Source organism: Gossypium hirsutum, chromosome D04, assembly GCF_007990345.1.
Source record: "Gossypium hirsutum isolate 1008001.06 chromosome D04, Gossypium_hirsutum_v2.1, whole genome shotgun sequence".
Taxonomy (NCBI): domain Eukaryota; kingdom Viridiplantae; phylum Streptophyta; class Magnoliopsida; order Malvales; family Malvaceae; genus Gossypium; species Gossypium hirsutum.
In genome coordinates this window covers 53,785,158-53,807,664 of record NC_053440.1, presented here as the reverse complement: position 1 = coordinate 53,807,664, position 22,507 = coordinate 53,785,158, and the positions used below count along the sequence as shown (strand labels likewise).

At 30.0% G+C, this 22,507-nt stretch overlaps 2 protein-coding genes across 2 annotated transcripts; both read right to left on the bottom strand.

The window, feature by feature from the left end:
* Window positions 1-10,797: 10,797 nt before the first annotated feature.
* On the bottom strand, window positions 10,798-13,170 carry LOC121215957 (uncharacterized). Its single transcript, XM_041090913.1, has 2 exons — window positions 12,126-13,170; window positions 10,798-11,590 (listed from the first exon to the last, which is right to left on the bottom strand). Exons 1-2 carry the CDS (start codon window positions 12,994-12,996, stop codon window positions 11,235-11,237), a joined length of 1,227 nt encoding a protein of 408 aa, XP_040946847.1. The 5' UTR covers window positions 12,997-13,170; the 3' UTR covers window positions 10,798-11,234.
* A 6,289-nt stretch (window positions 13,171-19,459) lies between these two features.
* On the bottom strand, window positions 19,460-22,236 carry LOC121215956 (uncharacterized). The gene is made up of 2 exons (XM_041090912.1): window positions 21,220-22,236; window positions 19,460-20,012 (listed from the first exon to the last, which is right to left on the bottom strand). The coding sequence occupies exons 1-2, from the start codon at window positions 21,989-21,991 to the stop codon at window positions 19,672-19,674; spliced, it is 1,113 nt and encodes a 370-aa protein (XP_040946846.1). The 5' UTR covers window positions 21,992-22,236; the 3' UTR covers window positions 19,460-19,671.
* Between the last annotated feature and the right edge of the window lie 271 nt (window positions 22,237-22,507).

Sequence of the window (22,507 nt, the reverse complement as noted above, 5' to 3'; positions counted from 1 at the left end):
GGAAATGTTAACCAATGTCTAATTTTAGGGAAGGAAATATGCATTTAATGAATGTCTATTTTTAAACCAATAAAAAAATAATACATTAAAAGTATTTTTTTAGATTAGTAATTCAATGATCTTTTACTCATGATTCTACTTATGAAGGTAAACTCAAATATTTCAGTCTTAGTGTTTTAAAATATTAAATTTTATTTGGGTTAATATACAAATTTGTCATTTTATTTTGGATAAAAATTGAAACTTTTCACTATATTTTAGTTTTATTGATATTTACCATTGTATTTTCAAACTAAAGATAAATTTGCTGCTCTACTTCAACTTTATATCAAATTTTGCCACTTCACTTTTGTATGATTGAATTATGAAATTAACTTTTGTATGATTGAATTACGAAATTGACATTTGATTTTTATTAAATTTTACTATTCAATTTTAATTTAAATTAACTGTTGAATTTGAAAAATATATTTTACTTAAATAATTAAAAAATCAAATAAAAAGTTATTTATGAAAATAAAATAATTTTTATATATTTTTAAAAATTTCCAGGTTTACCTTCCATTTAATAACTTAATGTTGGCTACTAAACTAAAACATTTGAAATAATATTTTTCTCATTAATTTTTTCTTTTCTTTTGATATGATAATAGAAGGGGGGATGGGATAATACATTTCAAACTCTGATTACTTGATAGAAGGTTAAAAGGATGAAGCATGCTTCAGTTTTAATAAAAAGTAGATATTAAAAAAGAAAAAAAAATTATGTGATACATTATCAAGTCCACTTTATCATCCCTACCACTCTACCCTCTTTTAATCTTTACAACCCCTTCTAATGTATATGAAGAAATTGACAAGAGAATCAGAGCTTTCTGGTGGGGTCATAATACCAATGTCAGGAAAATTCACACATGTAATTAGGATATGCTTTGTGCACCCATATTCTAAGGGGGCTTGGGCATTTATAAGATCAAACTCTTTAATGAAGCTCTTCTCTCCAAAGTGGCATTGTGTATAATGACCAATCAACCTTGTCTTCTATCGAAAATCCTTTGAGCAAAGTATTGCAACCATGCATCCTTCAATCAAGTCAACCTCAAGCCGTCTAACTCATAATTTTATTAGGCCCTATTATCATAATTTGGATCAAAATAAGTTGCTCAGATTGCTTGATGTTAATAGAGCAACTGATATTTTTAGTAGAACAATCTCTTTTCAAATGAGAGAGGACAAGCTTGTCTAGAAAGTTGATTTCAATGGTATTGTTTAAGGGTGGGTTTAGATGTGCAGTGCGCTTACCTATGGTTAGTGTACAAACAACAATGGTGGTGAGATTAGATATTGTAGTGATACTGTATCATGAGACAAAAAGTAAGCTAAACGCACCACATTACACCCCTCCACCTATCCAAACCACCCTAAGTTAAAAATGCTTATGATCTTCTTTATCAAAGGAGTTCTAATGTCACCCGCCCAGGTTCACATAAAATGATTTGGACAAATCTTTGGCCGCTAAAGATCCCCTTTAAAATAATCTTATTTCTATGGAAGATTTGATGGTTATCTCCCTACTAAGAACCTCCTCTCAAGACAAATTTCTAATATTGATTCTCAATGTCCTTTCTACAAAGAAGGGCATTCTACAAAGAAAATAGGGAAACTCAAGACCATCTCTTCCTTACTTATATTTTTGCTAGAGCATTATGGTTTGGCTCTCTTTTAGCACTACACACTGATTCATTTGATAATATGTCTGTCTTTGAGTGGATCTTACAATGGCTATAGGGTAATGGACTCAACTCCTAATATTTTAGGAATTTATACACATCTATTGCCTGCACCTTATGGATCATTTGAAAATCCAAAAATGACCTTATATTCAGAAGCTCCAACCCAAGTCCTATTGCCCATGTCAAGAAAATATCTGATATTTACCATTCGATCATTTGCTCCATTTTTAAGACTCTTGATCATTCCAATCAACAAAGGATTCAATTGACTATCTCTTCCGAAGATCTCCTTGCAAATTGGGCTCTTCTTTATGTATTATTGTAACACCCCTAACCCATATCCATCACCAAAATAGGGTTACGGAGCATTACCGAACTTTACAGATCAAATACAAACATTTCATATCATTTAACATGTATATCATAAATCAATCATAACCAATCATATTGTCTCTTATATGAGCCCTTGAGGCCCAATATAAACATTAGAAATATATCGGGACTAAATCGGGTACTTAGGAAATTTTTCGAAAAATATCAAATTTTTTTCCTATGTGCTGGGGACACACACCCGTGTGGCCAAAAATAGGCAATTTCCAAGCCATATTTCTCACCTAAATTTGGTATCCACCTAAACACAACAGTTTGCACAATCACAAGTCACAACAAGACCTTCAATTCAAGCCAAACTCAAGTGTTATACTTAACTAATCATGACATATATCCAAGAATTCAAACTTACCAAAAAAACCAAATATACATCTAGGCATACTTGTATCAAATATTTATATACCTACAAGATTACTATTAATCAACCATACCAAATGCTCACAACAAACATGATATAGCCTCTTATATACATCAAAACAAGTCCATCATAAGTCATTTCAATGGCTAGTTACAATAAAAACATTTATATGCCAACATTGGCTAATTAACCTATACATGCCATTATAACCAAAATTTAGTTTGTTATTTATACTGAAATGAGCTGATGGGTAGTGTGAGATTCCTCCACCAAGCTTCCAATCCAACGAGCTTCCGAATTACTATAAAACAGAGAAAATAAAACAAAGTAAGCTTTAAAGCTTAGTAAGTTCATATAACATGGAATTTAACTTACCATTAATTTACATTTAAGGTAAGCAAACTAAACATGCTCACATAAATTTGGCCAAATGCCTAAACACATATCCTCATCAAGCATGTTAGTCATGTAATTCATATAATAACTCATACTCATACATGTACATAGTCATCAGGCAAGTTTCATACACATGAATCTTTCACCCCATTTTTCAACATATCAAGTAACAGCATTTTCATGTATTTCAGGCATATACAAGTAATAATTCATTTCATACTCATATTGTCTCATATCAAAATTTTGTCCTTTGAATTATTTAAAATATCGATGGATACATGTAACACCCCTACCCGTATTCAACACCAAAATAGGGTACGAGGCATTACCGGAGTTTACTAATTAATTTTCAGACATTTCATTTTTATCTACCATTCATATTTATAACCAATAAAAATCAAAACATTAATGAGCTAACGTTAACCAATTTAACCTATACATGCCATTATAACAAGAATCAAATCATCCAAAATTACCGATAGAACCAACGGATACTACGATATATCTCTAATAAGCTTCCAACTCAATTGAGCTTCCGATAATCATCTAAATGCATCAAATAATTATACATAATACCAATAATAATTCAATTCCAATAATAATACACACATATATATAATATTCATTACCAAATAGCATTCACTTCAATTAAAATTATATAGAATATAACTCATTCGAGCTTACCAAACTAAATTGCAGAAATACCAAAATTCAGGGATATTTTGGAAATTTTCTATTTTTCTCAAATTTTCACCCAATATTGATCTAAATTAATATTTCATTCAATTTACTAATTTAAATAATAAAACAATTCATTTCATGCAATTTGGTCACTTTTTGACATTTTTACAAATTTACCCTTAAAGTTTTACTTTTATTCAATTTAGTCCATGAGCCTAAAACGTGAAAATTATCAATGCTAGCTGAATATTCATATATATACATTTTCCTCCTCCTCCTCTCCATTCCACATCCTTAATTTATATAATATACTTATAAGTAACATTATCTATGATTCCACTATTTACTTGTAAATTTATTCAAAACTGTCCATTTGAGTCATAGCCACTAAATTATTTTTATCTTGAGCTAAAGAACTCCAAATTAGGATCCGCTAATTTTCCCCGAAACTATACTCACATATCTTCTTACCATAAAATTTTCATAATTTTTGGTTTAGCCAATAAGTACAGTTTATTCTTTAAAGTCACCTCTATTCTTCTGTCTAACAGTTTCGACCCTTCTTCACTAAAACTTAATTATCTCCTTGTACAGAATTTTGATGATATCTCTGTTTGTTTCTATTGAAAATAGACTCTCTAAGGATTTTAAACATATGAATTTTAACTCATATTTATTTTTTAAAATTTTTTTATGATTTTCTAAACTCAGAACAGGGGAACCCGAAATCATTCTGACCTTGTCTCACAAAATCTATTATATCTCATGATTTACATTTCCATTACTTACACCGTTTCTTCTATGAGAAACTAGACTCAGTAAGATTTAATTCTATATTTTTTTAATCCTATAATTTTATTTCCACAATTTATGGTGATTTTTCAAAGTTAATCTACTACTGCTGTCCAAAACTGTTTTAGTGCAAAATGTTAATTACTAAGTTTATAACTTCCTTATTCCCTTTCTCTATAATATTTCCCATCACTTTCACTTATTTCTCTTCACTAATATATCAAGAACATAAGAATTTATATAAGAAAAACTCTACTATAACATTTTTTCCACGCTATTTCAATAATATCAAACTTAAAAATATATTGAAATCTCAATGTTCTTACCTTGTCCTATTGATTTCAACCTTTAACTTGATTTTCTCTCTCCTCCAGCTCCAATTTCTTGAATCCAACTTGATATTCTAGCTCCCCATAGTCTCCTTATCAATTTTCTCTCTTGGTGGCTATGGAAATTTCTTTTAATTCTAAGTGAAAATGGTGAATTTTTGGTGAGAGGACCAAATTGTAAAGAAAGTAAAACTTTCTTTTTTTCCCTCTTCTTCTCACGTTAATGCATGGAGAAATGGTGGTGATGGTTGCTTTTCATCTTTCTTTCCACACATATATATATACTAAATAAATTAATAATAATCAAATAATATCATTTAAAAAATCAAATTAAAATATTAATAAACTAATATTTATTTATTAATCTAAAATATCTCTAACATCATCATTATCTTCTAGATTTCTCTTTCTTCTAATTGACCATTTTGTCCTTTCATAATCTTTTAAAATTCCATCTTGAGTCATTACTTAATTTGGTAAAATTATGATTTAGTCCCTTAAACTTCTTCACCTTTTTCAATTTGGTCCTAATCCATCCATTTTTCTTAGTTTCTAGATCGTTCCATCCTTAAAATATTTACACCATTGGTCCTTCAACTTTTTATTATTTACACTTTAACCCCTCAAATTTTAAGTATTTACTCTTGGGCAACAAATCTTTTCTCACTTTTGTGATTTAATCCTTTCTTGAACTAATATGTCATAATACACGTCCCAATGTTGACATAACTCCAAAATTTCCCCTTTTTGACACTTTATTTTCTTATTTTATTATATCAAAGATAATATCTTACTGTAAAGATTTTCAGGGTATTACAATACACGGGTTGTACACACTAAGTGTACAATACTGTAATCTGTCAATTCATATAATTTCTATCAATTCATATTCAGGAATGCTCATACGAGCATGTAAATAGGAACCTTTTCTGAGTCATATAATGGGAAGCTCATGTGAGTCATATAACGGGAAACTCATAAGAGCCATAATCGGGAAGCTCATGAGAGCCAATTATCAGGAAGCTCATACAAGCCATAAACGGGAATCTCATGCGAGCCAATATCGACAAGCTCCGGAGAGCCACTATCGGGTTGCTTATGGGAGCTAAATAACGAGATGCTCTTGCGAGCTGTGGTGTGTCCGCAACACATGCAGGACCACAACCAATCGGGAACCCTTAATGACAATGTCATTTGTATCCATTAAATTTCTTAAGTTTAAAAGGGACTTAGCACTTGTCAGACATTATCAAATATGTGATCCATACTTATACATCACAATTTTATACATTTCACATACATAACATTCAATTCAAGCATATAAACATACAATTTAATTACACGAACTTACCTCGACAAATGTTCGTAGACTTGTAAGCTACTAATCCAATACTTTTTCTTTTCCTCGTTCTAACTCCGTATTTGGTCTATCTGAATCTATATGAATGAATTTAACTCAATTTAATACAATTCATACTCAATTCAGTCCAATACACATCTTTGGAAAAATTACTATTTTGCCCCTTATACTTTTAATTAATTACAGTTTTGTCCTTAGGCTCGAAAAATGAAATTCATACAATTTAATCATTATTCCAAGCCTAGCCAATTTTCATATATATCAATAACAGCCCTTGAATTTCATAAAATTTAGAATTTTCAATGAATTCATCGTCTTTTCAATTTAGTCCCTAAATCATGATTTCATCAAAATTATTTAACAAATTGCTTTTAAATGCCCATCAGCATCTCAAATTCATCATTTAATAACTAAAATCATATAAAATCATCAACGGAGACTTCCAAAATTTACAATAAAATCAAAAACTAAGGTAAGATTTAGTTGGACCTAATTGTAACAATCTCAAAAATATAAAAACTTCAAGAAACAGGTAAGAATTAAACCCACGTGAAGCAAAAATGAAAAAATTGAAGAACCAGCTTTCTTCTATGTCTGTTTTTGAACCGAAATTGATGATGAAAATGTCTAGAAACCTTTAATTTCAATTTGTTTTAGTTTTAATTTCAACTTATTTACAATTTTACCATTAATTTGGTTTTATTTTATTATTTTCCCATGTTATGCTTCCTCATCCATCTACTTTAGGCTTTATGCCTCAAGTCCTCCCTTATTTATTATTTATTAGTTAAGTTATTTAGTCACTTAACTATCATAATTAGTAAATTTTTGTACATTTTTCAATTTAGTTCTTTTTAACAAATTAGACATGTAATCGGTAAAATTTTTTAACGAGATTTCATACGACATTCCTATTATACCATAAACCATAAAATAATATTAAAATAAATTTTATTCCGATCTCGGATTTGTAGTTCCGAAACCACTGTTTCGATTTCACTAAAAATGGGTTGTTACAATTACTCAAAATAGATATCGGAGGAACTATCATTGCTCAAGCTTCCTACGGCTTCCAACTTTTATCACATGATAGTGCATTCATTTTGAAACATTTTTTTAAATAATTACGTTTATTTTCATTAAATTAAGTGTTATTTTTTAACTTCATGAATTATTTATTTATATTATTATTTTCACGTGTAATTATTTCATTGGGTTATCTAAGTAATACATTATATCTCATTAAAAATATTCCACATATTAAATTCTACATCATCCCATTAACTATTTTAACAGTACTTTCATCCAATCTGTTAAAAAAAGTAATTTGAAAAAAAAAAGAATAAAGATTGATGGCCAAAAAAACTCAAAAATACAATTAAGACCATTTTGACAAAACGTATAAACGTTAGTGGTCAAATTTGTCATTAAGCCTTTATTATTTAAACATGTAAACGTGATTATCATTTCATTTTCATGCTATATTTTAATATTTTTATTATTGATGAATCAGCGCCATAATTGGATCCTCAATTATTGATAAAGATCCCAACAAACCACGTGGTTCATTAAAGCATTTAGTGCCAAAATTTTTGGTAATTTAATAAATACATTCACTTTTCAAAAAAAAAGGGAAAAAAATTAAAAATAAAACATTTACACTTTTTAGATTTAATATAAAATGCACTTATTCTCTATAATTTATGTGTATTTTCTCCTTATTTTATTAACTTTTCATAAATTAAATTTGAAACTTAAGTAAATATCCTGATTTATTTATAATATTAAATTAAAATTAAGTATTATGATATATTTAATTTAATTATATATTAATTTTGAGATAAATTTATTAAATTATTTGCATAAAATAATTACTTATAGAAATTTAGAAGATTTTAATGAAAAAGGAAAATGATTAAAATATCTAAGTAATGAAATAAAAGGAAAGGTAACCTAAAAGTTAATACTTTGTGATTGTTGGCGGTGGGGTTGTCCCATTATTTGGCCATAAATTTTTTTTTTTAATATTTTACGACAATAGCTTTAGTATTTTCTTCGATCGGAGGTTGACTGCCTATGTTGGGGTTCGTACGCCGAGCAGAGATTTAATACAAGTATAGATTTAAAATCGATTTTAACTGTAAATATATGATAGGTCAGTTGTAATATTTGTGTGTTACAACGGAATATAAAATATTTCAATTATCGAATCCAATAGATATCAATTGATAAGGAATGGACAATGACCAAGCATGTAATTAGGAAGTCTAGCTAGCTAATGGCTAAGTCTTATATTACGACAATCCATAACTCAAGGTTGATGAAATAGAATGATCAATTGATGTCCATGTTGCTAATTTATTCTAGGGTTAGGGATTTAAATTGCTTAAATTTCTAACTGGTCCAATTTTATCTCTCGGTCACCATTTTACCTAATTAGACAATTTAGTCCAATTTATCTCTTGACCTCACTAAACTAATTCGGGAAAATTGAATTTGTTCGCAATAGAATCTCCTCTTGGTCTCATCTATCTAAATATTCTCCTAAAGTCGTCAATTTTTAGGGTTTAAAGTTTATTTGATTTAGTTTAATTTTTATGATTTAGTCCCTAACCCGAAAATTATTCATGCAACATTTCAATTAATCAACCACTATAAAGCTTAGCTCCTACTCATCATCAAAACTCAAAGCCCAACCAAATTCATGCTCAAATGAATCATCAAATAACCACAAAAGGGGTGAGGGTTGAGAAATGCTTAGTAAATCTTAAAGTGACATTGATCAAATTGATGGCATGCAAGAATATTCACAAATCCACAACCCAAATTAATACTATGCACTTTTAATAACTAAAAACATGTAGATCTATTGAAACTAAAAGTGCATAGTATAAAAATTAGCATTGAAACTAAAAACTAATAATTGATAAAAAGCATTAAAAGACTCTTAAACTACTTGAGAACATGCTCCTTCAGTACACAAGAGAGCCTAATTTACTATATCAAATTGCGGTAGATTAGAGGTCCATCCAGTGTCCATTGGAGCTGTTTTTTTACGATAGATAGTAGACTCAAAGATCTTTAATGTGTACGGTCAGTTTTTCTTTTGGAATACTATAGCTTCGGGTTTTCAACTTTCAAAGTTAGCTACTTTTTGGGTGAAATTCTCAACTTTACTCTTTATTTGCTTGGGATTACTTGTTGATAGCCTTTGTTGAGTTATATGATCTTGTTATGGTTTTATATTGTAATATTCTAGCAAGACTTTTGATATAGTAGAGCTTTTGGTGGACTTTCAAGTCTCATAGTTTTTACCTTTTGATTTAAATAGCCTTGATTTTTTATTTTTGCTTACAATATTGTGGTTTACTTGCATCAATTGTTGATATATTGTGTTCTTGGGTTCACCATAATTACCAAATTGATTTTGTTAAAGATTATGTGACCCGAATCTTATCACTTGTAGAAGAAATAAATACAGTGGCAAAATAAATACCACACAAGTTGAGGTCGTATAGAACTATACTTCTATGATTTAACTTTGATTAACAGGGTTTTTTAACCCTTAAATAGATGTAGTTGAAACTCCTTTTCATTCATTTTTCAACATTAGTGAATGTCTTCTCTTCTTCCCGTGGTTTTTCCCGAAAGAGTTTCCACGTAAAATTTGTGTGTTCTTATTTTTCTTATTTTATTATTTTGCGATCGTTCTACCGTCATTATCAGTATTTATTATAACAAATGTATTGAGAGTGAAAGAACATCGATTATGCTTCTGCATTGTTTTGTCGTGTTCGACTTCATCCCAACAATCATAACATATAGAATCAAAACAACACTTCTGCAATTTACGTAAAATAAATTATTAACTTACAGAAACTCATTTTTAACATGCGTCACATTTTTAAGGTAAAACTTCTACTGTGCTTAATGTACAGTTTTTCTTTTTTTATAATTGGGGGAGGGGAATGGGATTGTTTGGGATCGAACTTAAAATCTCATATCTACAGCATAATGCTCTTATCACTGGACAAAAAACGTTTGGATAATATACATTCCTTTTATATGTAGTAATGGATATAATAATTTATGTTTTATTTAATTATTTAAATTAATCTAATAGTGTAGTGATTTTTTTAATGGTGTTGAACATTTAAAAATCTAATAATGCTATTTTTTAAGTTTGTATAGATATTTTAGTTAACTAATGCAAAGGTGTTTATTATATTAAATTATAAATATAATTTAAATTAACTTATTATAAGTAAAGGGATGTGAAAGGAAAGAACCGACCAATAACATAAGGATATCTTAGAAAAAGGAAAGACTAGGCAATAAATGTCCAAAAATTACTAGACCCTTCTAGCTCTAGCCAAAGTATTCGAAAGTTAAATGGTTAAATTGTTTTGTTAGTCCCTGTACTTCGATAAAAAAATTAAGATTTAATCTTTGTACTTAAAATTTATGTCCTCCTACTTTTCCGATTTAAAAACCTCAATCCAATAATTAACATTATTAATATTTCCCGTTAGAATTGTCAACTTGGCACGTTGATTAGGTTGTCTTCATATAGTATGATATATGGTTGACGAAAAATAAACATGTTAAATTGACAAATTTTAACAAAAACTACCCACGATTATAACCAAATTAAAAAAAGTAAGAAGATTGAATATTATTAACTTTTAAAAACAAAGATTAAACCTCAAATTTTGTTAAAGTACAAAATTAATAACATATTTTAACCCATAAAAAATATAAAAGAATCTCGAATATTCGAGACTAATGTTATAAACATGTATATTATTTTATTGTAATTACATTGTATTACATTATATTAATTAAATTGGATGAAAACTAGATCTTATTATTTTAGGCTTAGTGGTATAGATGGTCCTCAAACTTTTTTTTAAAAGTTAATTAAGTTCTTGCGAATTTTTTGCACCTAATTAAACCCTTGAATTAACAAATTTAGCTAAATAAATCCCAACGTTAACAGTTACAATGCTAACGTGGCTGTTAATGGTCACGTCGACGATGTAACGGTCAACGTTGGTCAAAAGATCTATTTAACCAATTTTATTAGTTTAGGGGTTTAATTGGGTAAAAAATATCGCAAGAGCTTAATTAATTTTTTTGAAAAAATTCGAAGGAATTAGACCATTAAGCCATAATTGTATTACGACACGAAATTACTAAATACTCAAGTGAGAACAAAGAGCTTTGCGAGATGCGGTACACCAACGAGTGTATGATGCATGGAGGTTAGGCCAATCGGAGGATGGGCAATACGTGAAATGGTGAAGCCAAAGCGAAAGCGCTTGCTCTTGTTCCTCTCCTTCTAGCTTTTCAATGGCGTCCTCCAATATCTTCTCGAGCTCGGCTCTTTCGCTTATGCTCAGCACCGGCACGTCGCTGCCATTGCTCCCTCTGCACAACAACGGCAGCCACGATGTTATCATTTTCATCTTTGTTTGACTCCAGTTTTCTTTGCTGCTTTCTTCACGATCTTCTTCCACTCTAATGTTCTTCGCTTGGTTGAATAAAAATGCTGCATATGGTATCGGATCAATTTAATCCCTCGATTTAATCTCTATATTACTAAAAAAAATCAAATAAGTCCAAATTTCATTGCTATTAAAAGAAGAATAATTATATGGTACACTGCCAGCAGAGTAGCAAGGTAAGGTGTTGACAAGTGTAATAAAAATATAATTTTCATGTCATTTTCTTGACGATAATAATTATATTCTAATTTAACAATATTTGATTCTTCTTAATAATGTAATAATTAAATTGCAATTTTTAATAGAAAATGGACTAATTTGATAGAACCTCTATAATAGAGGGATTTATAAGCACTTTCTCCATTAATTTTGACATGTATTCTTTTATTATGTAATAGACATATTCTAAACATGATTCACAGCATAAGCTAGCCAAAGGGCCTGCTTATACAAAGCTCAATTAAAATGTTTTAAACTTTAGGGATTAATTTAGAATCTGAAGATAGTTTAGGATGCATGATGTAATTAATCCTTAACTAATTAGTTTTAGTGATGAAATTAAAAAGGATTAAAACATACCCGTAACTTTAAGGAGGGAACCTTGAAGACGCGGCTCTGCCAAAAGAGAAAGCGAAGCCAAATTCGAAGCCGATGCCCATTTCTCAACAGCCTCATCAGCAAACCCACAAGCAGCTAATTTCTGCGCCAACCAAAGCAACTCAGCCGCCATTTTCTCAGCCGAATTCCCCGACCGGTTCACATCCCTTACCACCCCTTTCCCCGCTCTACCCCACACCCCATCCCCAACCGATCGAACCGCCCGCAAGACTCTGACCAGCTGATACTGAACCGGTCTAGCCACCGAACCATCAAGGCCGACCCTGTCGTGTTCCGCCATCGCAGCTTCAAGCTGGCAAAGGGTCCTCGAGAAAGCCGCGGATAAAACCACACGGTTCATTTCCCGCAAAGCCTCGATACCTTCCCTACAGTTCTCTTCGATCAACCTTTCAGCCAAAGAACGTACGATTTCGTACTTTCTGGAGCTAACGGGAATGTCATTAACACTGGCAAGTAACTGCGAAAGCGCACGAGAAATCCCCGAATCGCCGATTCCAACACCGGCGACGGCATAAGCATCGTTTTTGTGGGTCTTAATCGAGTAATTCTCATCGGGTTGTAGTGATAAAGAGAGTAAATTAGTAGGAATAGAAGAAGGGATTAACTTTAAAAAGAAGAGAAAACAAGTGACGACGAGGTAACGGATCATCTTAAGAAGCTTATATCGTTCTGATAAGTAGAAAAGTGATTTATCGGCGGAAATCAATACAGAAGATACCAAATTACGGAGCAGCAAAGGGGATAAAATCGTGGGTGGCTTCTCCATTAAACCCTTGGTTTCTTTCTTTCGTTCTTCGATTTGGATTTGTTGGGTTGAAGCTTGACTGTACATTGGTGTTTTGTTCGTGAGACTGAGAATGGTTTTGGAAAGGTTGTAAAAATGAGGGGAAGATGAAAGGCGAAAAAATTAGAGGGTGAAGAGCAAGAGACGGTGTTCTTGGCTCTGGTCTTGTGGTTAGTTGAAAATGTTATAATGATATGATCCAGACATTGTGATTAACATTGTTGTCAGATGACTTTTTGTATTCCCACTTTCTATATTACTTAAAAGATATTATAAAATAATTTCCGACTGTATCTATTCAATTTTGCATAATTTTTCTATACTTTAGTCACTTATGTTTGAAATATTATATTTTAGTCACTTACGTTATTATGTTGTAACATTTTAGTCAGTAAGTCATTAATTGCCATCAACGGTGTAACGGTAAGTTGACGTTACACGTTAAATCATCATTTTAAATAAAAATTTTAGGTTAAATTTTACAATTGGTCCCTATATTTTTTTTTTCATTTTGAGCAATTTAATTTTTTCTTTTATGTTCTTTTAACTTTTCTTCTTCTTCTTTTTCCATTCTCTTCTGATTCTCCATCTATTTTCCTCCCTTTTTCATTTCTTTTAATGTAGTTTCCCTATGTTTTCCATTTGTTACAACTAGTCCATAAGCTTACTATACTCGCAAAAATTAAATTGTTCAAAAAAAATAAAGGTATAGGAACTAGTTTTAACAAATAAAAAGCATAGAAAAACTACATTAAAAGAAATGGAGAAGGGAGTAAAACAGAGGGAGAAGCAAAAGAGAATGGAAAATAAAGAAAAAAAAAAGGAAGTTAAAACCACATAAAAAAATTAAATTGCTCAAAATAAAAAAATATAGGGATCAATCACGTTAGCTTACCATTACACCATTAATAGCAATTAACGGCTCAATAACTAAAATATTCCAACGCGATAACATAAGTAACTAAAATGTAATATGAAGTAAAATAAAGTGACTATTTTGGCAGTTTACCCTAAATTAATTGATGAAAATATAAACTAATAATTTAGTGATATATATTAGGGATTTGGTTTGCTGCTTATGGGGTAATAAGCTTTTTTTTTTCAAACCCTACATGCTTCAAAATTATTAGTATGGCCCAAATTTGGTGATTGAGGGGTTAATAAGCTTTTCTTTATTTAGAACCCTACTTGCTTTAAAATTATCAGTATGGCCAAATCAATTGTGAAATGTATGTACCAAATGTGGGATTAGCGGTGATTCTGAGTAAGAAAGCAAAATGATGGGTAGGAATATTAAATTAAATTTATATAAAATAATATTTGAAAAATTCACGTATTAAATTATACAAAATCAAAGTTAATGTATATAATTGCACATTAAACCATAGTTCATGTATAATTTTGAGATTTATCCTACTATTTTACTATCCAATTTTTTATAAAAAAATATTTTAGTTATTCATTTAATTTAAAAAAAATACTTAGTACTTAAACTTGTAATGTTTGTTAAATCACTTTGAAATGGATGAAAAAAATTAATGTCTATTAATTTTGTTAACGTAGTATACATGTGGATTATCACACGGATGCCATGCATCAATTAAGTAATTTTTAAAAAAATATTTAAAAATTAAAAATTATAAAAAATTAATTAATTGCTAACATGGCATACATATGGATGTCACATCAACAATGTTAATAGACGTTAATATTTTTATTCATTTTGGGATGATTTGACAAATAATTCAAGCTTAAGCATTAAAAGAGATGAAAAATTAAATAGAGGATTAAAATTATTTTTTTTAAGTAAAATTGGATGACAAAATAAATCATTATGCCAAAAAAATTTAATCATAAGTACCATAATTAAGATGTGTCTTATTTATTTTATATACTTTTTTATCAACCAAATCGATGTGATGTTGTCTAAAATACATGAGATCAAATTTCATAAAAATGCATTATTGATTCATAAATCAATCAAGCTCGTAATGTAAATAAGAATAAAGAATCAAATTAATTGGCATTAGATCATGAGTTTGAATTTTAGAAACATATTTTTTTTTATTTTCAAGAGTGGATGAAAGTAAATGAAAAAGTGTTATAACTCATTTGTGTTAGGACACATGATAAGTCTAGAGGAGACCTAGGTAGTAAATCTGCCACCAGCAAGTTGGGAGGTCACTTGTGAAATCATCCTCCTGAGAAGAATACCACCCATACAACAGATGACCAGGTCTTCATTGGGAACACGAAGTTGTTTGGTCACCAAATATCACGTGAGCTCTAACTATTTGTCCCATCAGAGTTAGAATGAATGACAGAATTTGTCCTATCACAAACATCCCCATCCCGTCGAAGAAGTTCCTCCCACGTGCTCCTTAATGATGGCTAGATGGCAAGTCTGACACATTAACACCATATTATATGAAACCCTTGCCTATAAGTGTAACGACTCGATTTCTAGTGGTGTCGGAAAATGCAGTTTTGGAACCTCATTTCTATCAACTAGTCCATAAATATTAAATAGGAATATTTACAAAGTTAGTATAAAAATATATTGAGATTCAATTTAAATAATTTAGTTGAAAAAGTGGTTAATTAAAGTCCAGAGACTAAATTATAAAAGTTCAATCGCTATAGATTTTTAATTAGAAAAAGGCTTAAGGACCTGATAGCAATTATCTCAAGGACTAAAATGGTTATTAAACCATTGTTGGGGATCGACCCGATTAAGCAACGAACAATTAAAAATAGCGGAAGAAATTGAGAAATTGAAACACAAATTTAACGTGGAAAAACCCCTCCAAAGAGGATAAAAAACCATGGGCAAAGACAATATTACTATAATGGCAAAAGACCGATGAGTACAAAAAGATGGAGATAAAAACTAAATCCCGAAACCCAAAAAATAAAGAACGCTCAAAACGTAAACACAAAATTCTCCAAAAGTGTTATGAGTTCTAATCTCTAATGGGTGCATTTTCTAATGTTGTAAAAGAGCTCATTTATAGGCTAAAGTCATAGGTCAAACAATAATAAATAATCTAGACTAATTAGAGTTTGATTGAAACAAATAAACAGAGTTTAACTAAAAGAATATTTCTCAAATTTGACTGAAATAAGAGCCATACTTAACGACCATTGTTTTCTTATAGCTAGTGGACGATGATTATTTTCCATTAAGCTTAACTAATAATTAAATTGTTATAATAAAACCTAATTAACTAAGATTAATTAAGTGATAATCTTAGTATAAATAACATTTGAGTGGAAAGAAAGATGATATTATCATCTTCTTCCATCGTCCAAGAGAGAATAAGAAAAGAAAAACTCCATTTTTAGAGCTTGAAGCATTCGGTCAAAATATTATTAAGGTAACCAAGCCCTTTTCTTGTCATTTTTATAGATTTTTTTGTCATGGGAGCTTGATTTACCTATCCCATGTATCAATTTGTTCAATTTTTGAAATTTTGATAAGTTTCCATTGTTAAGAATTGGATGAATTAGGTGTGAAATTAATAGAAATTAAGCTTAGATTATGAAAAAGACTAAATTGTAAAGCTTAACAAGATCAATTGTTAGCTCTGTTACATTAGGGACCAAGTTGAATAAAATTCTAACCTATTATGAAATTGTGAGAGGAATAGAAAGTATAAGGTCCCTAAGGAGTAAATGTGAAATCAGATTTTAATCTGAAGCTCTACACTAAAAGTTATGCTTATTCTATGTTTAGGGACTAAATTGAATAAATTGTAAAATATGTTTGGCTTTGTACTTGAATGTGAATTGGATGGAAATTGATATTTTGTAATTGTTGAACTATTATTCGTAACTAAAGACGATGACACGTCGTCAGGAGGGAAAGGAAATACGAGAGCTGACGATGAGTGACGTGAACTTGTGGTTTCTATTTCTATTATTCGGGACCAATTTAATCATTTTAAATTCATGGTATTTTGAATTATATGATATTTAGGTAAGTTGACAATTGGTTATTTGAATTGAATTGCTGAGATTAAGATTGAATATCGAGATATGGACTAAATAGAATAGAATAGGAACTAGCATGTTTTAATTTATATATGATATTTGGTATGAAATTGTGTTGAAACATGTTATAAGATGTGTTGAAATGGTGAATTGATGATGAATTGAGAATGATAGAATATGAATTGAATTATATAAGAAAATTGGAAAATTGATTACCCTATTAGCTGTTCGGACAAGGTCATGTATAGTTGGCATGTCATAGGCTCAAGATATTGATAGAAACCATTGTTCCAAGCAACTTGGGGTGGTAGATTGTACATAAAGAGTCATCATTGCTTGGCAATTTGAGATTATAAGATAATCATATTGTGAAAATCATCATTATCGGGCAACCCGGGGTGGTAGTATGTACACGTTCAGAGTCATCATTGTCAAGAAACCCTAGTGATGAATTTGCGTACCCGTTCTAATTTCATGTCTGGTCAATAGGGTTATAAAGACATGAAATAGATATATGGTAATTGGAATGAAATGTGATTGGATTTGGTATACTTGTATACATATGAAATTTGAATTTCAGTAGCATGTGAATGATCATGTGAATTTTTTAAAAACGAGCCTTGGGGACCGATTGAATATGAATGAGCTAATAGGCTCGGAAATGACCGAAATGATGAGATGAATTTGAGTATATATATTTTTATACAAGTTGATGATTGTATATGAACAAGTACATGTTTATAGATGATAACGTAAAATGAATAGGTGAAATGTGAAATGTGAAATGTGAAATGAATGAAAGATGGTATGACAAGTATACATAAATATGGCATGGTTCAATTATATGAAAATGAACATTAAGTTGATGCCATTAGTTGATATGTTACAAAAGAAAGAAATCGTATCTTAAAGTTGAATAGCATGAATGGTAACTTTAGGAGTATAAGTAATGAATTAATGTGCAAAAATGACTATATGCATGTTCATATGGTAATGGAAGTTTTGGCATGAAATTGTACGTGAAATGGCTACAATGTGTGCATTTGAATCAAACTTGTATTATATCGACTTGAATCATGGAAATATCACTGAGCTTTATTGCTTAACGTACGATTTGTTTTCTCCATGCATAGCTATAGATAAATTCAGAAGTTTCGAAGTGTGATATCCAGCATTCGGCCAGTAATCTTCGACTCAAAATGTTTGTATCGTCTCGTTTTGTTTAATTTTACACTATAATTTAATTAAATAATAATAATTAATCCAAAGCCGTGAAAATCATACTAATTATTAAGGGAAATAAAAAAAAAGTAGGTAAATAATTGTTTTAAAGTCATGTCCTCACTATCTAAAGACAAACAGCCAACTGAAACACTTTAATAAAGTTTGATTTTTCATTTAAATTATTACACTTTTTATTTTTGAAGATTTTAAATAATAATTTAATCTTTAAATAATATTTACGTGTACGAAATTTGAGTGTAGACTTGACGTTTATGCTTTCTTATTTTAATGCAACCAAAAATAAAGCCACGAAGGGTTTCCATCAATTACAAGGTAAAAAGATTATTTTTGGATCGAAATTAAATCGTATATTTTTACGATAGTAAAATATAATTTTATTATTTTAATAGTTTATATATTTGTAAATTTTAAAAAATTAAATTAAATTTTATCATTTTTAAAAAGACTAAATTATAATTTTATTATTATTAATTTAAAACTTTATAAATTATAAAAACCGTAAATAAATTTTTTTCTATTTTAGAAAAGACCGAGTCTGCTAATCCCCTGGCCACTGAAGCTAATGATTAGTTTACAACTTTTTTCTAAAAGAAGGTTTAAATTGTTTTTCTAATAAATATTTAAATCGAATTTAGTTTAGTCATTAAAAGGTCCATTAAAAATATAATTAGGATAGCCATTAATAATTAAAATATTCAATCAAATTTTAACGTTAGTTCTTCGTTATTATTACGGTTGAAAATTGCTTGAAAAATGTAGTAGAAAAGTGCTATGAAAAAATATGGTTTAATAATTTTTAATGTTCTTTATTGTTGTAAAAAATTGTGATTGAAGGTTAAAATGTATTTTTTTTGAACAAGAAAGTGAAAAATTAAAAACTAGTTAAATTATATAATATTTAAATAATTTAATATAATGGTTTATAAAATATAAATTTTAAATACTTTTAAAGTAATTAATATATATTATTTGTAAAACTAATGGTCCATAAATTATATTTTGACTCATTCAATAGTTGCTAAGTTCATTAACTAAAATGATATTGACTTTTTTTTATAGGTATTATATGAAAATAATAAGCTGACATACATAATATTTTATGTGTGATAATATGTTTGTCACGTGAGATTACTGTATAACAATTACTGTTTAAATCTGCAACTTGGGTATAGAATAAAGACTAACATAAAAATCTGACCTAAAAATACTAAGTACTACTTTTGGGTCTAATTCTAAATTCCATCCTTCTACTTTATGAAACTTGAAAAACTAATTTAGAATCTGATCCTCGTACTTAATTAAAAGTGAAAAATAAATCGAGTTGTTAGTACAGGCATGAATCCATACTTGGATCAAGAACAAACTTATAAAAAATAAAAAATAAAAAATGATACAATTTAGGCAGGTCCATAAAATAATACCCATATAAATATCCTAACGATTGAGTTTAAAATATTTATTATATAATTCAAAGATGATTCAGGCTTACATCTTCAATGGAGGAAGAAAGAGCTTACGAGAAGTGGTGCACCATCGAGCATACGAAGCATGGAGGTTAGGCCAGTCGGAAGATGGGCAATACGTGAAATGGTGAAGCCAAAGCGAAAGCACTTGCTCCTGCTCTTCGTGTTGTAGCATGTTGACGGTGTCTTCCAATATCTTCTCGAGCTCAGCTCTTTCGCTTAGGCTCAGTACCGGCATGTCCGTGCCGTTACTACCTCTGCACAACAATGGCAGCCATGAAGTTAGCATCTTCATCTTCGTTTGCCTCGACCCTTCTTCGGTCTCTTCCGAATCCATATCCTTCATTTGTTTGAATAAGAAAGCTGCATTATGAATAAACATGCGTAAGAAGTTATGTTACTCGGACTCGGGTCATTTAAGATGCAGGTAACAACATAAACACCAAGGTACCTAAAAGTCATTTATCAAAATAACCATGGAATTGTCTTTTGGGTCCCTATGTTGAAAGAATGAAAGATTACGTGAGGGAAATGTACAACAAATACCACCAAATTGATAGTCAAACAAGATTACGAGGGTTCGAGATTTGGCATAAAATAGACCAAGTCCCTATTGGAAGAATATTGTAAGCACTGTCAGCCATTAGAACAGGCGAACGGCCTAAGACTTTGTCTTTTTGGACTATTTTTCTTTGCTCAAATTATGATTTTTGTCCCATACTTCAATTCTAAATTTCTCGTCTTTTTCAATGTCATTGTTAGTAAAGTTGATTACATTTTAGTCACTTATATTTAAGATGTTAAGTTTTAGTCACTTAAGTTAACATGCTATAACATTTTAGTCTTTGAGCTGTTAATTGTCATTAACAATGTAACGCTAAGCTGACGTGATACGTTAAATCATCATTTCAAACAAAAATTTTAGGTTAAAGTATACAATTAGTTCCCATATTTTTTTTATTTTGAACGATTTAAATTTTTCTTCTTTTTTTTTCATTCTTTTCTATTTCTTACTTTGTTTTCCTCTTTCGTATTTTTTAATGTGGTTTTTCTATATTTTCTATTTGTTAAAATTAAATGGGAAGAAGAAAAAGAAAATTAAAATTAAAAAATTAAATTTTTCAAGAAAATAAAAGTACAAGATTAATTCTAATAAATGAAAAGCATAGAAAAACTATGTTAAAGGAGGTGGAAATTAAAGGAAGAAAATAAAGGGAAATGCAAAAGAGAATGAAAAAAAGAATATAAATTAAATTGCTTAAAACAAAAAATATTAAGACCAATTGTATAATTTAACTTATAATATTTCTTTAAAATGATGATTTAATGTTACTTAACGTTACATCATTAACGATAATTAATGGTTCAAAGACTAAAATATTATAACATGTTAACATAAGTGACTAAAATGTAATATGAGGTAAACAAAAATAATTATTTTAATAATTTATCCTTAAATTTAATACTATTAATCAAAATTCAGACATGTATTTTAGGATAGTAGAAGGACTAAAATCTTAAAATTTTAGGATAGTAGAAGGACTAAAACCAAAAATAGAGTTAAACATACCCGAAACCTTAACCAGGGAACCTTGAAGACGCGGTTCAGCCGACAAAGAAAGCGCGGCGAGATTTGAAGCCGATGCCCATCTCTCAACAGCCTCTTCCTCAAATCCACAACCAGCCAATTCCTCCGCCAACCAAAGCAACTCAGCCGCCAGCTTCTCCGCCGAATTCCCCGAACGGCTCACACCCACTCTCCCACTCCCTACCCCAACCGCACGTAAAAGCCGGTTCAACTGATAACAAACCGGTCCAAACCCAGCACCATAATGACCGACCCTGCCTTGCCCCAATTCAACCATTGCAGCTTCAACCAGGCAAAGTGTCCTCGAAAAAGCCGCCGATAAAACCGTCCGATTCATTTCACGCAAAGCTTCAATGTCTTCGTTATTGTTCTCTTCTATAAGCCGTTCCGCTAAAGATCGAACGATCCCATACTTGCTCGAGCTAACAGGAATGTCATTAACGCTCCACAGCAGCTGCGAAAGTGCCCGACCGATCCCCGAGTCACCAACACCACCATAGCCAACGAAGTAGCCGCTGCTTTGGGTGGAATTAAAGGTGTAATCATCGTCGGCTTTTAAAAATTGTGAAAAAGAAGGGAACAAGCGTAGGAAGAAGAGAAAAGAAGCAATGACGAGATAACGAAAGATTTCGAGTGCCTTGTATTTTTCTGCTAAAACCAAGATGGATTTATCGGCATAAACAAGTAAAGAAGTCACTGTGTTGCGAAGGAGTAATGGTGCCATGAAAACTGCAGAGTTCTCCATCATGCCCATGCTTTATTTTCTGCCTTTTCCTTCGGTGTTTTTGTGGGATATGGTTTGATTGTGTAAGTAAAGGGAAGAACTTTGATAGGGTTAAAGAATTGAGGAAGAAGAAGGAAGTGAATTTGTAGGTTTTAGGCTTATTGGGGTTGAATCGAAATTGTTTAATATACGAGGGATGGAGATTTGTGGGTAATAGTTCTCAATGGGAATCTCGAGTATATAGTGTCGGAAAATCTTGGATTATCTCTTGGAAATAGCTAATATAGATTTTTACTCTTTTTTTATTATTTAAAGTTAAAAAATATAAAATTATTAGGTAGCCGATGTATTTCGAAAACTACACAGATAGTCACTTAATTATAATTTTTGTTTTATTTTAATCACTTAATTAGTAATTTTTTATTTAGTCACTAAATTTTTAAAATTAAACATTTTAGTTAACAATTCTTTTTATTAATTTAATAATAAAATTAACTTTCTAATATTTATATATTTTATCTTAAATATAAAAAATTCAATAAATTT

Excerpts from the sequence above, each read along its gene's own strand:
- LOC121215957 (XM_041090913.1), bottom strand. The coding sequence starts at position 12,996 with ATGTACAGTCAAGCTTCAACCCAACAAATCCAAATCGAAGAACGAAAG. Across the intron at positions 11,591-12,125 it reads TTCCCTCCTTAAAGTTACGG|CATTTTTATTCAACCAAGCG; the intron begins GTATGTTTTAAT and ends TACCATATGCAG.
- LOC121215956 (XM_041090912.1), bottom strand. The coding sequence starts at position 21,991 with ATGGGCATGATGGAGAACTCTGCAGTTTTCATGGCACCATTACTCCTT. Across the intron at positions 20,013-21,219 it reads TTCCCTGGTTAAGGTTTCGG|CTTTCTTATTCAAACAAATG; the intron begins GTATGTTTAACT and ends TTCATAATGCAG.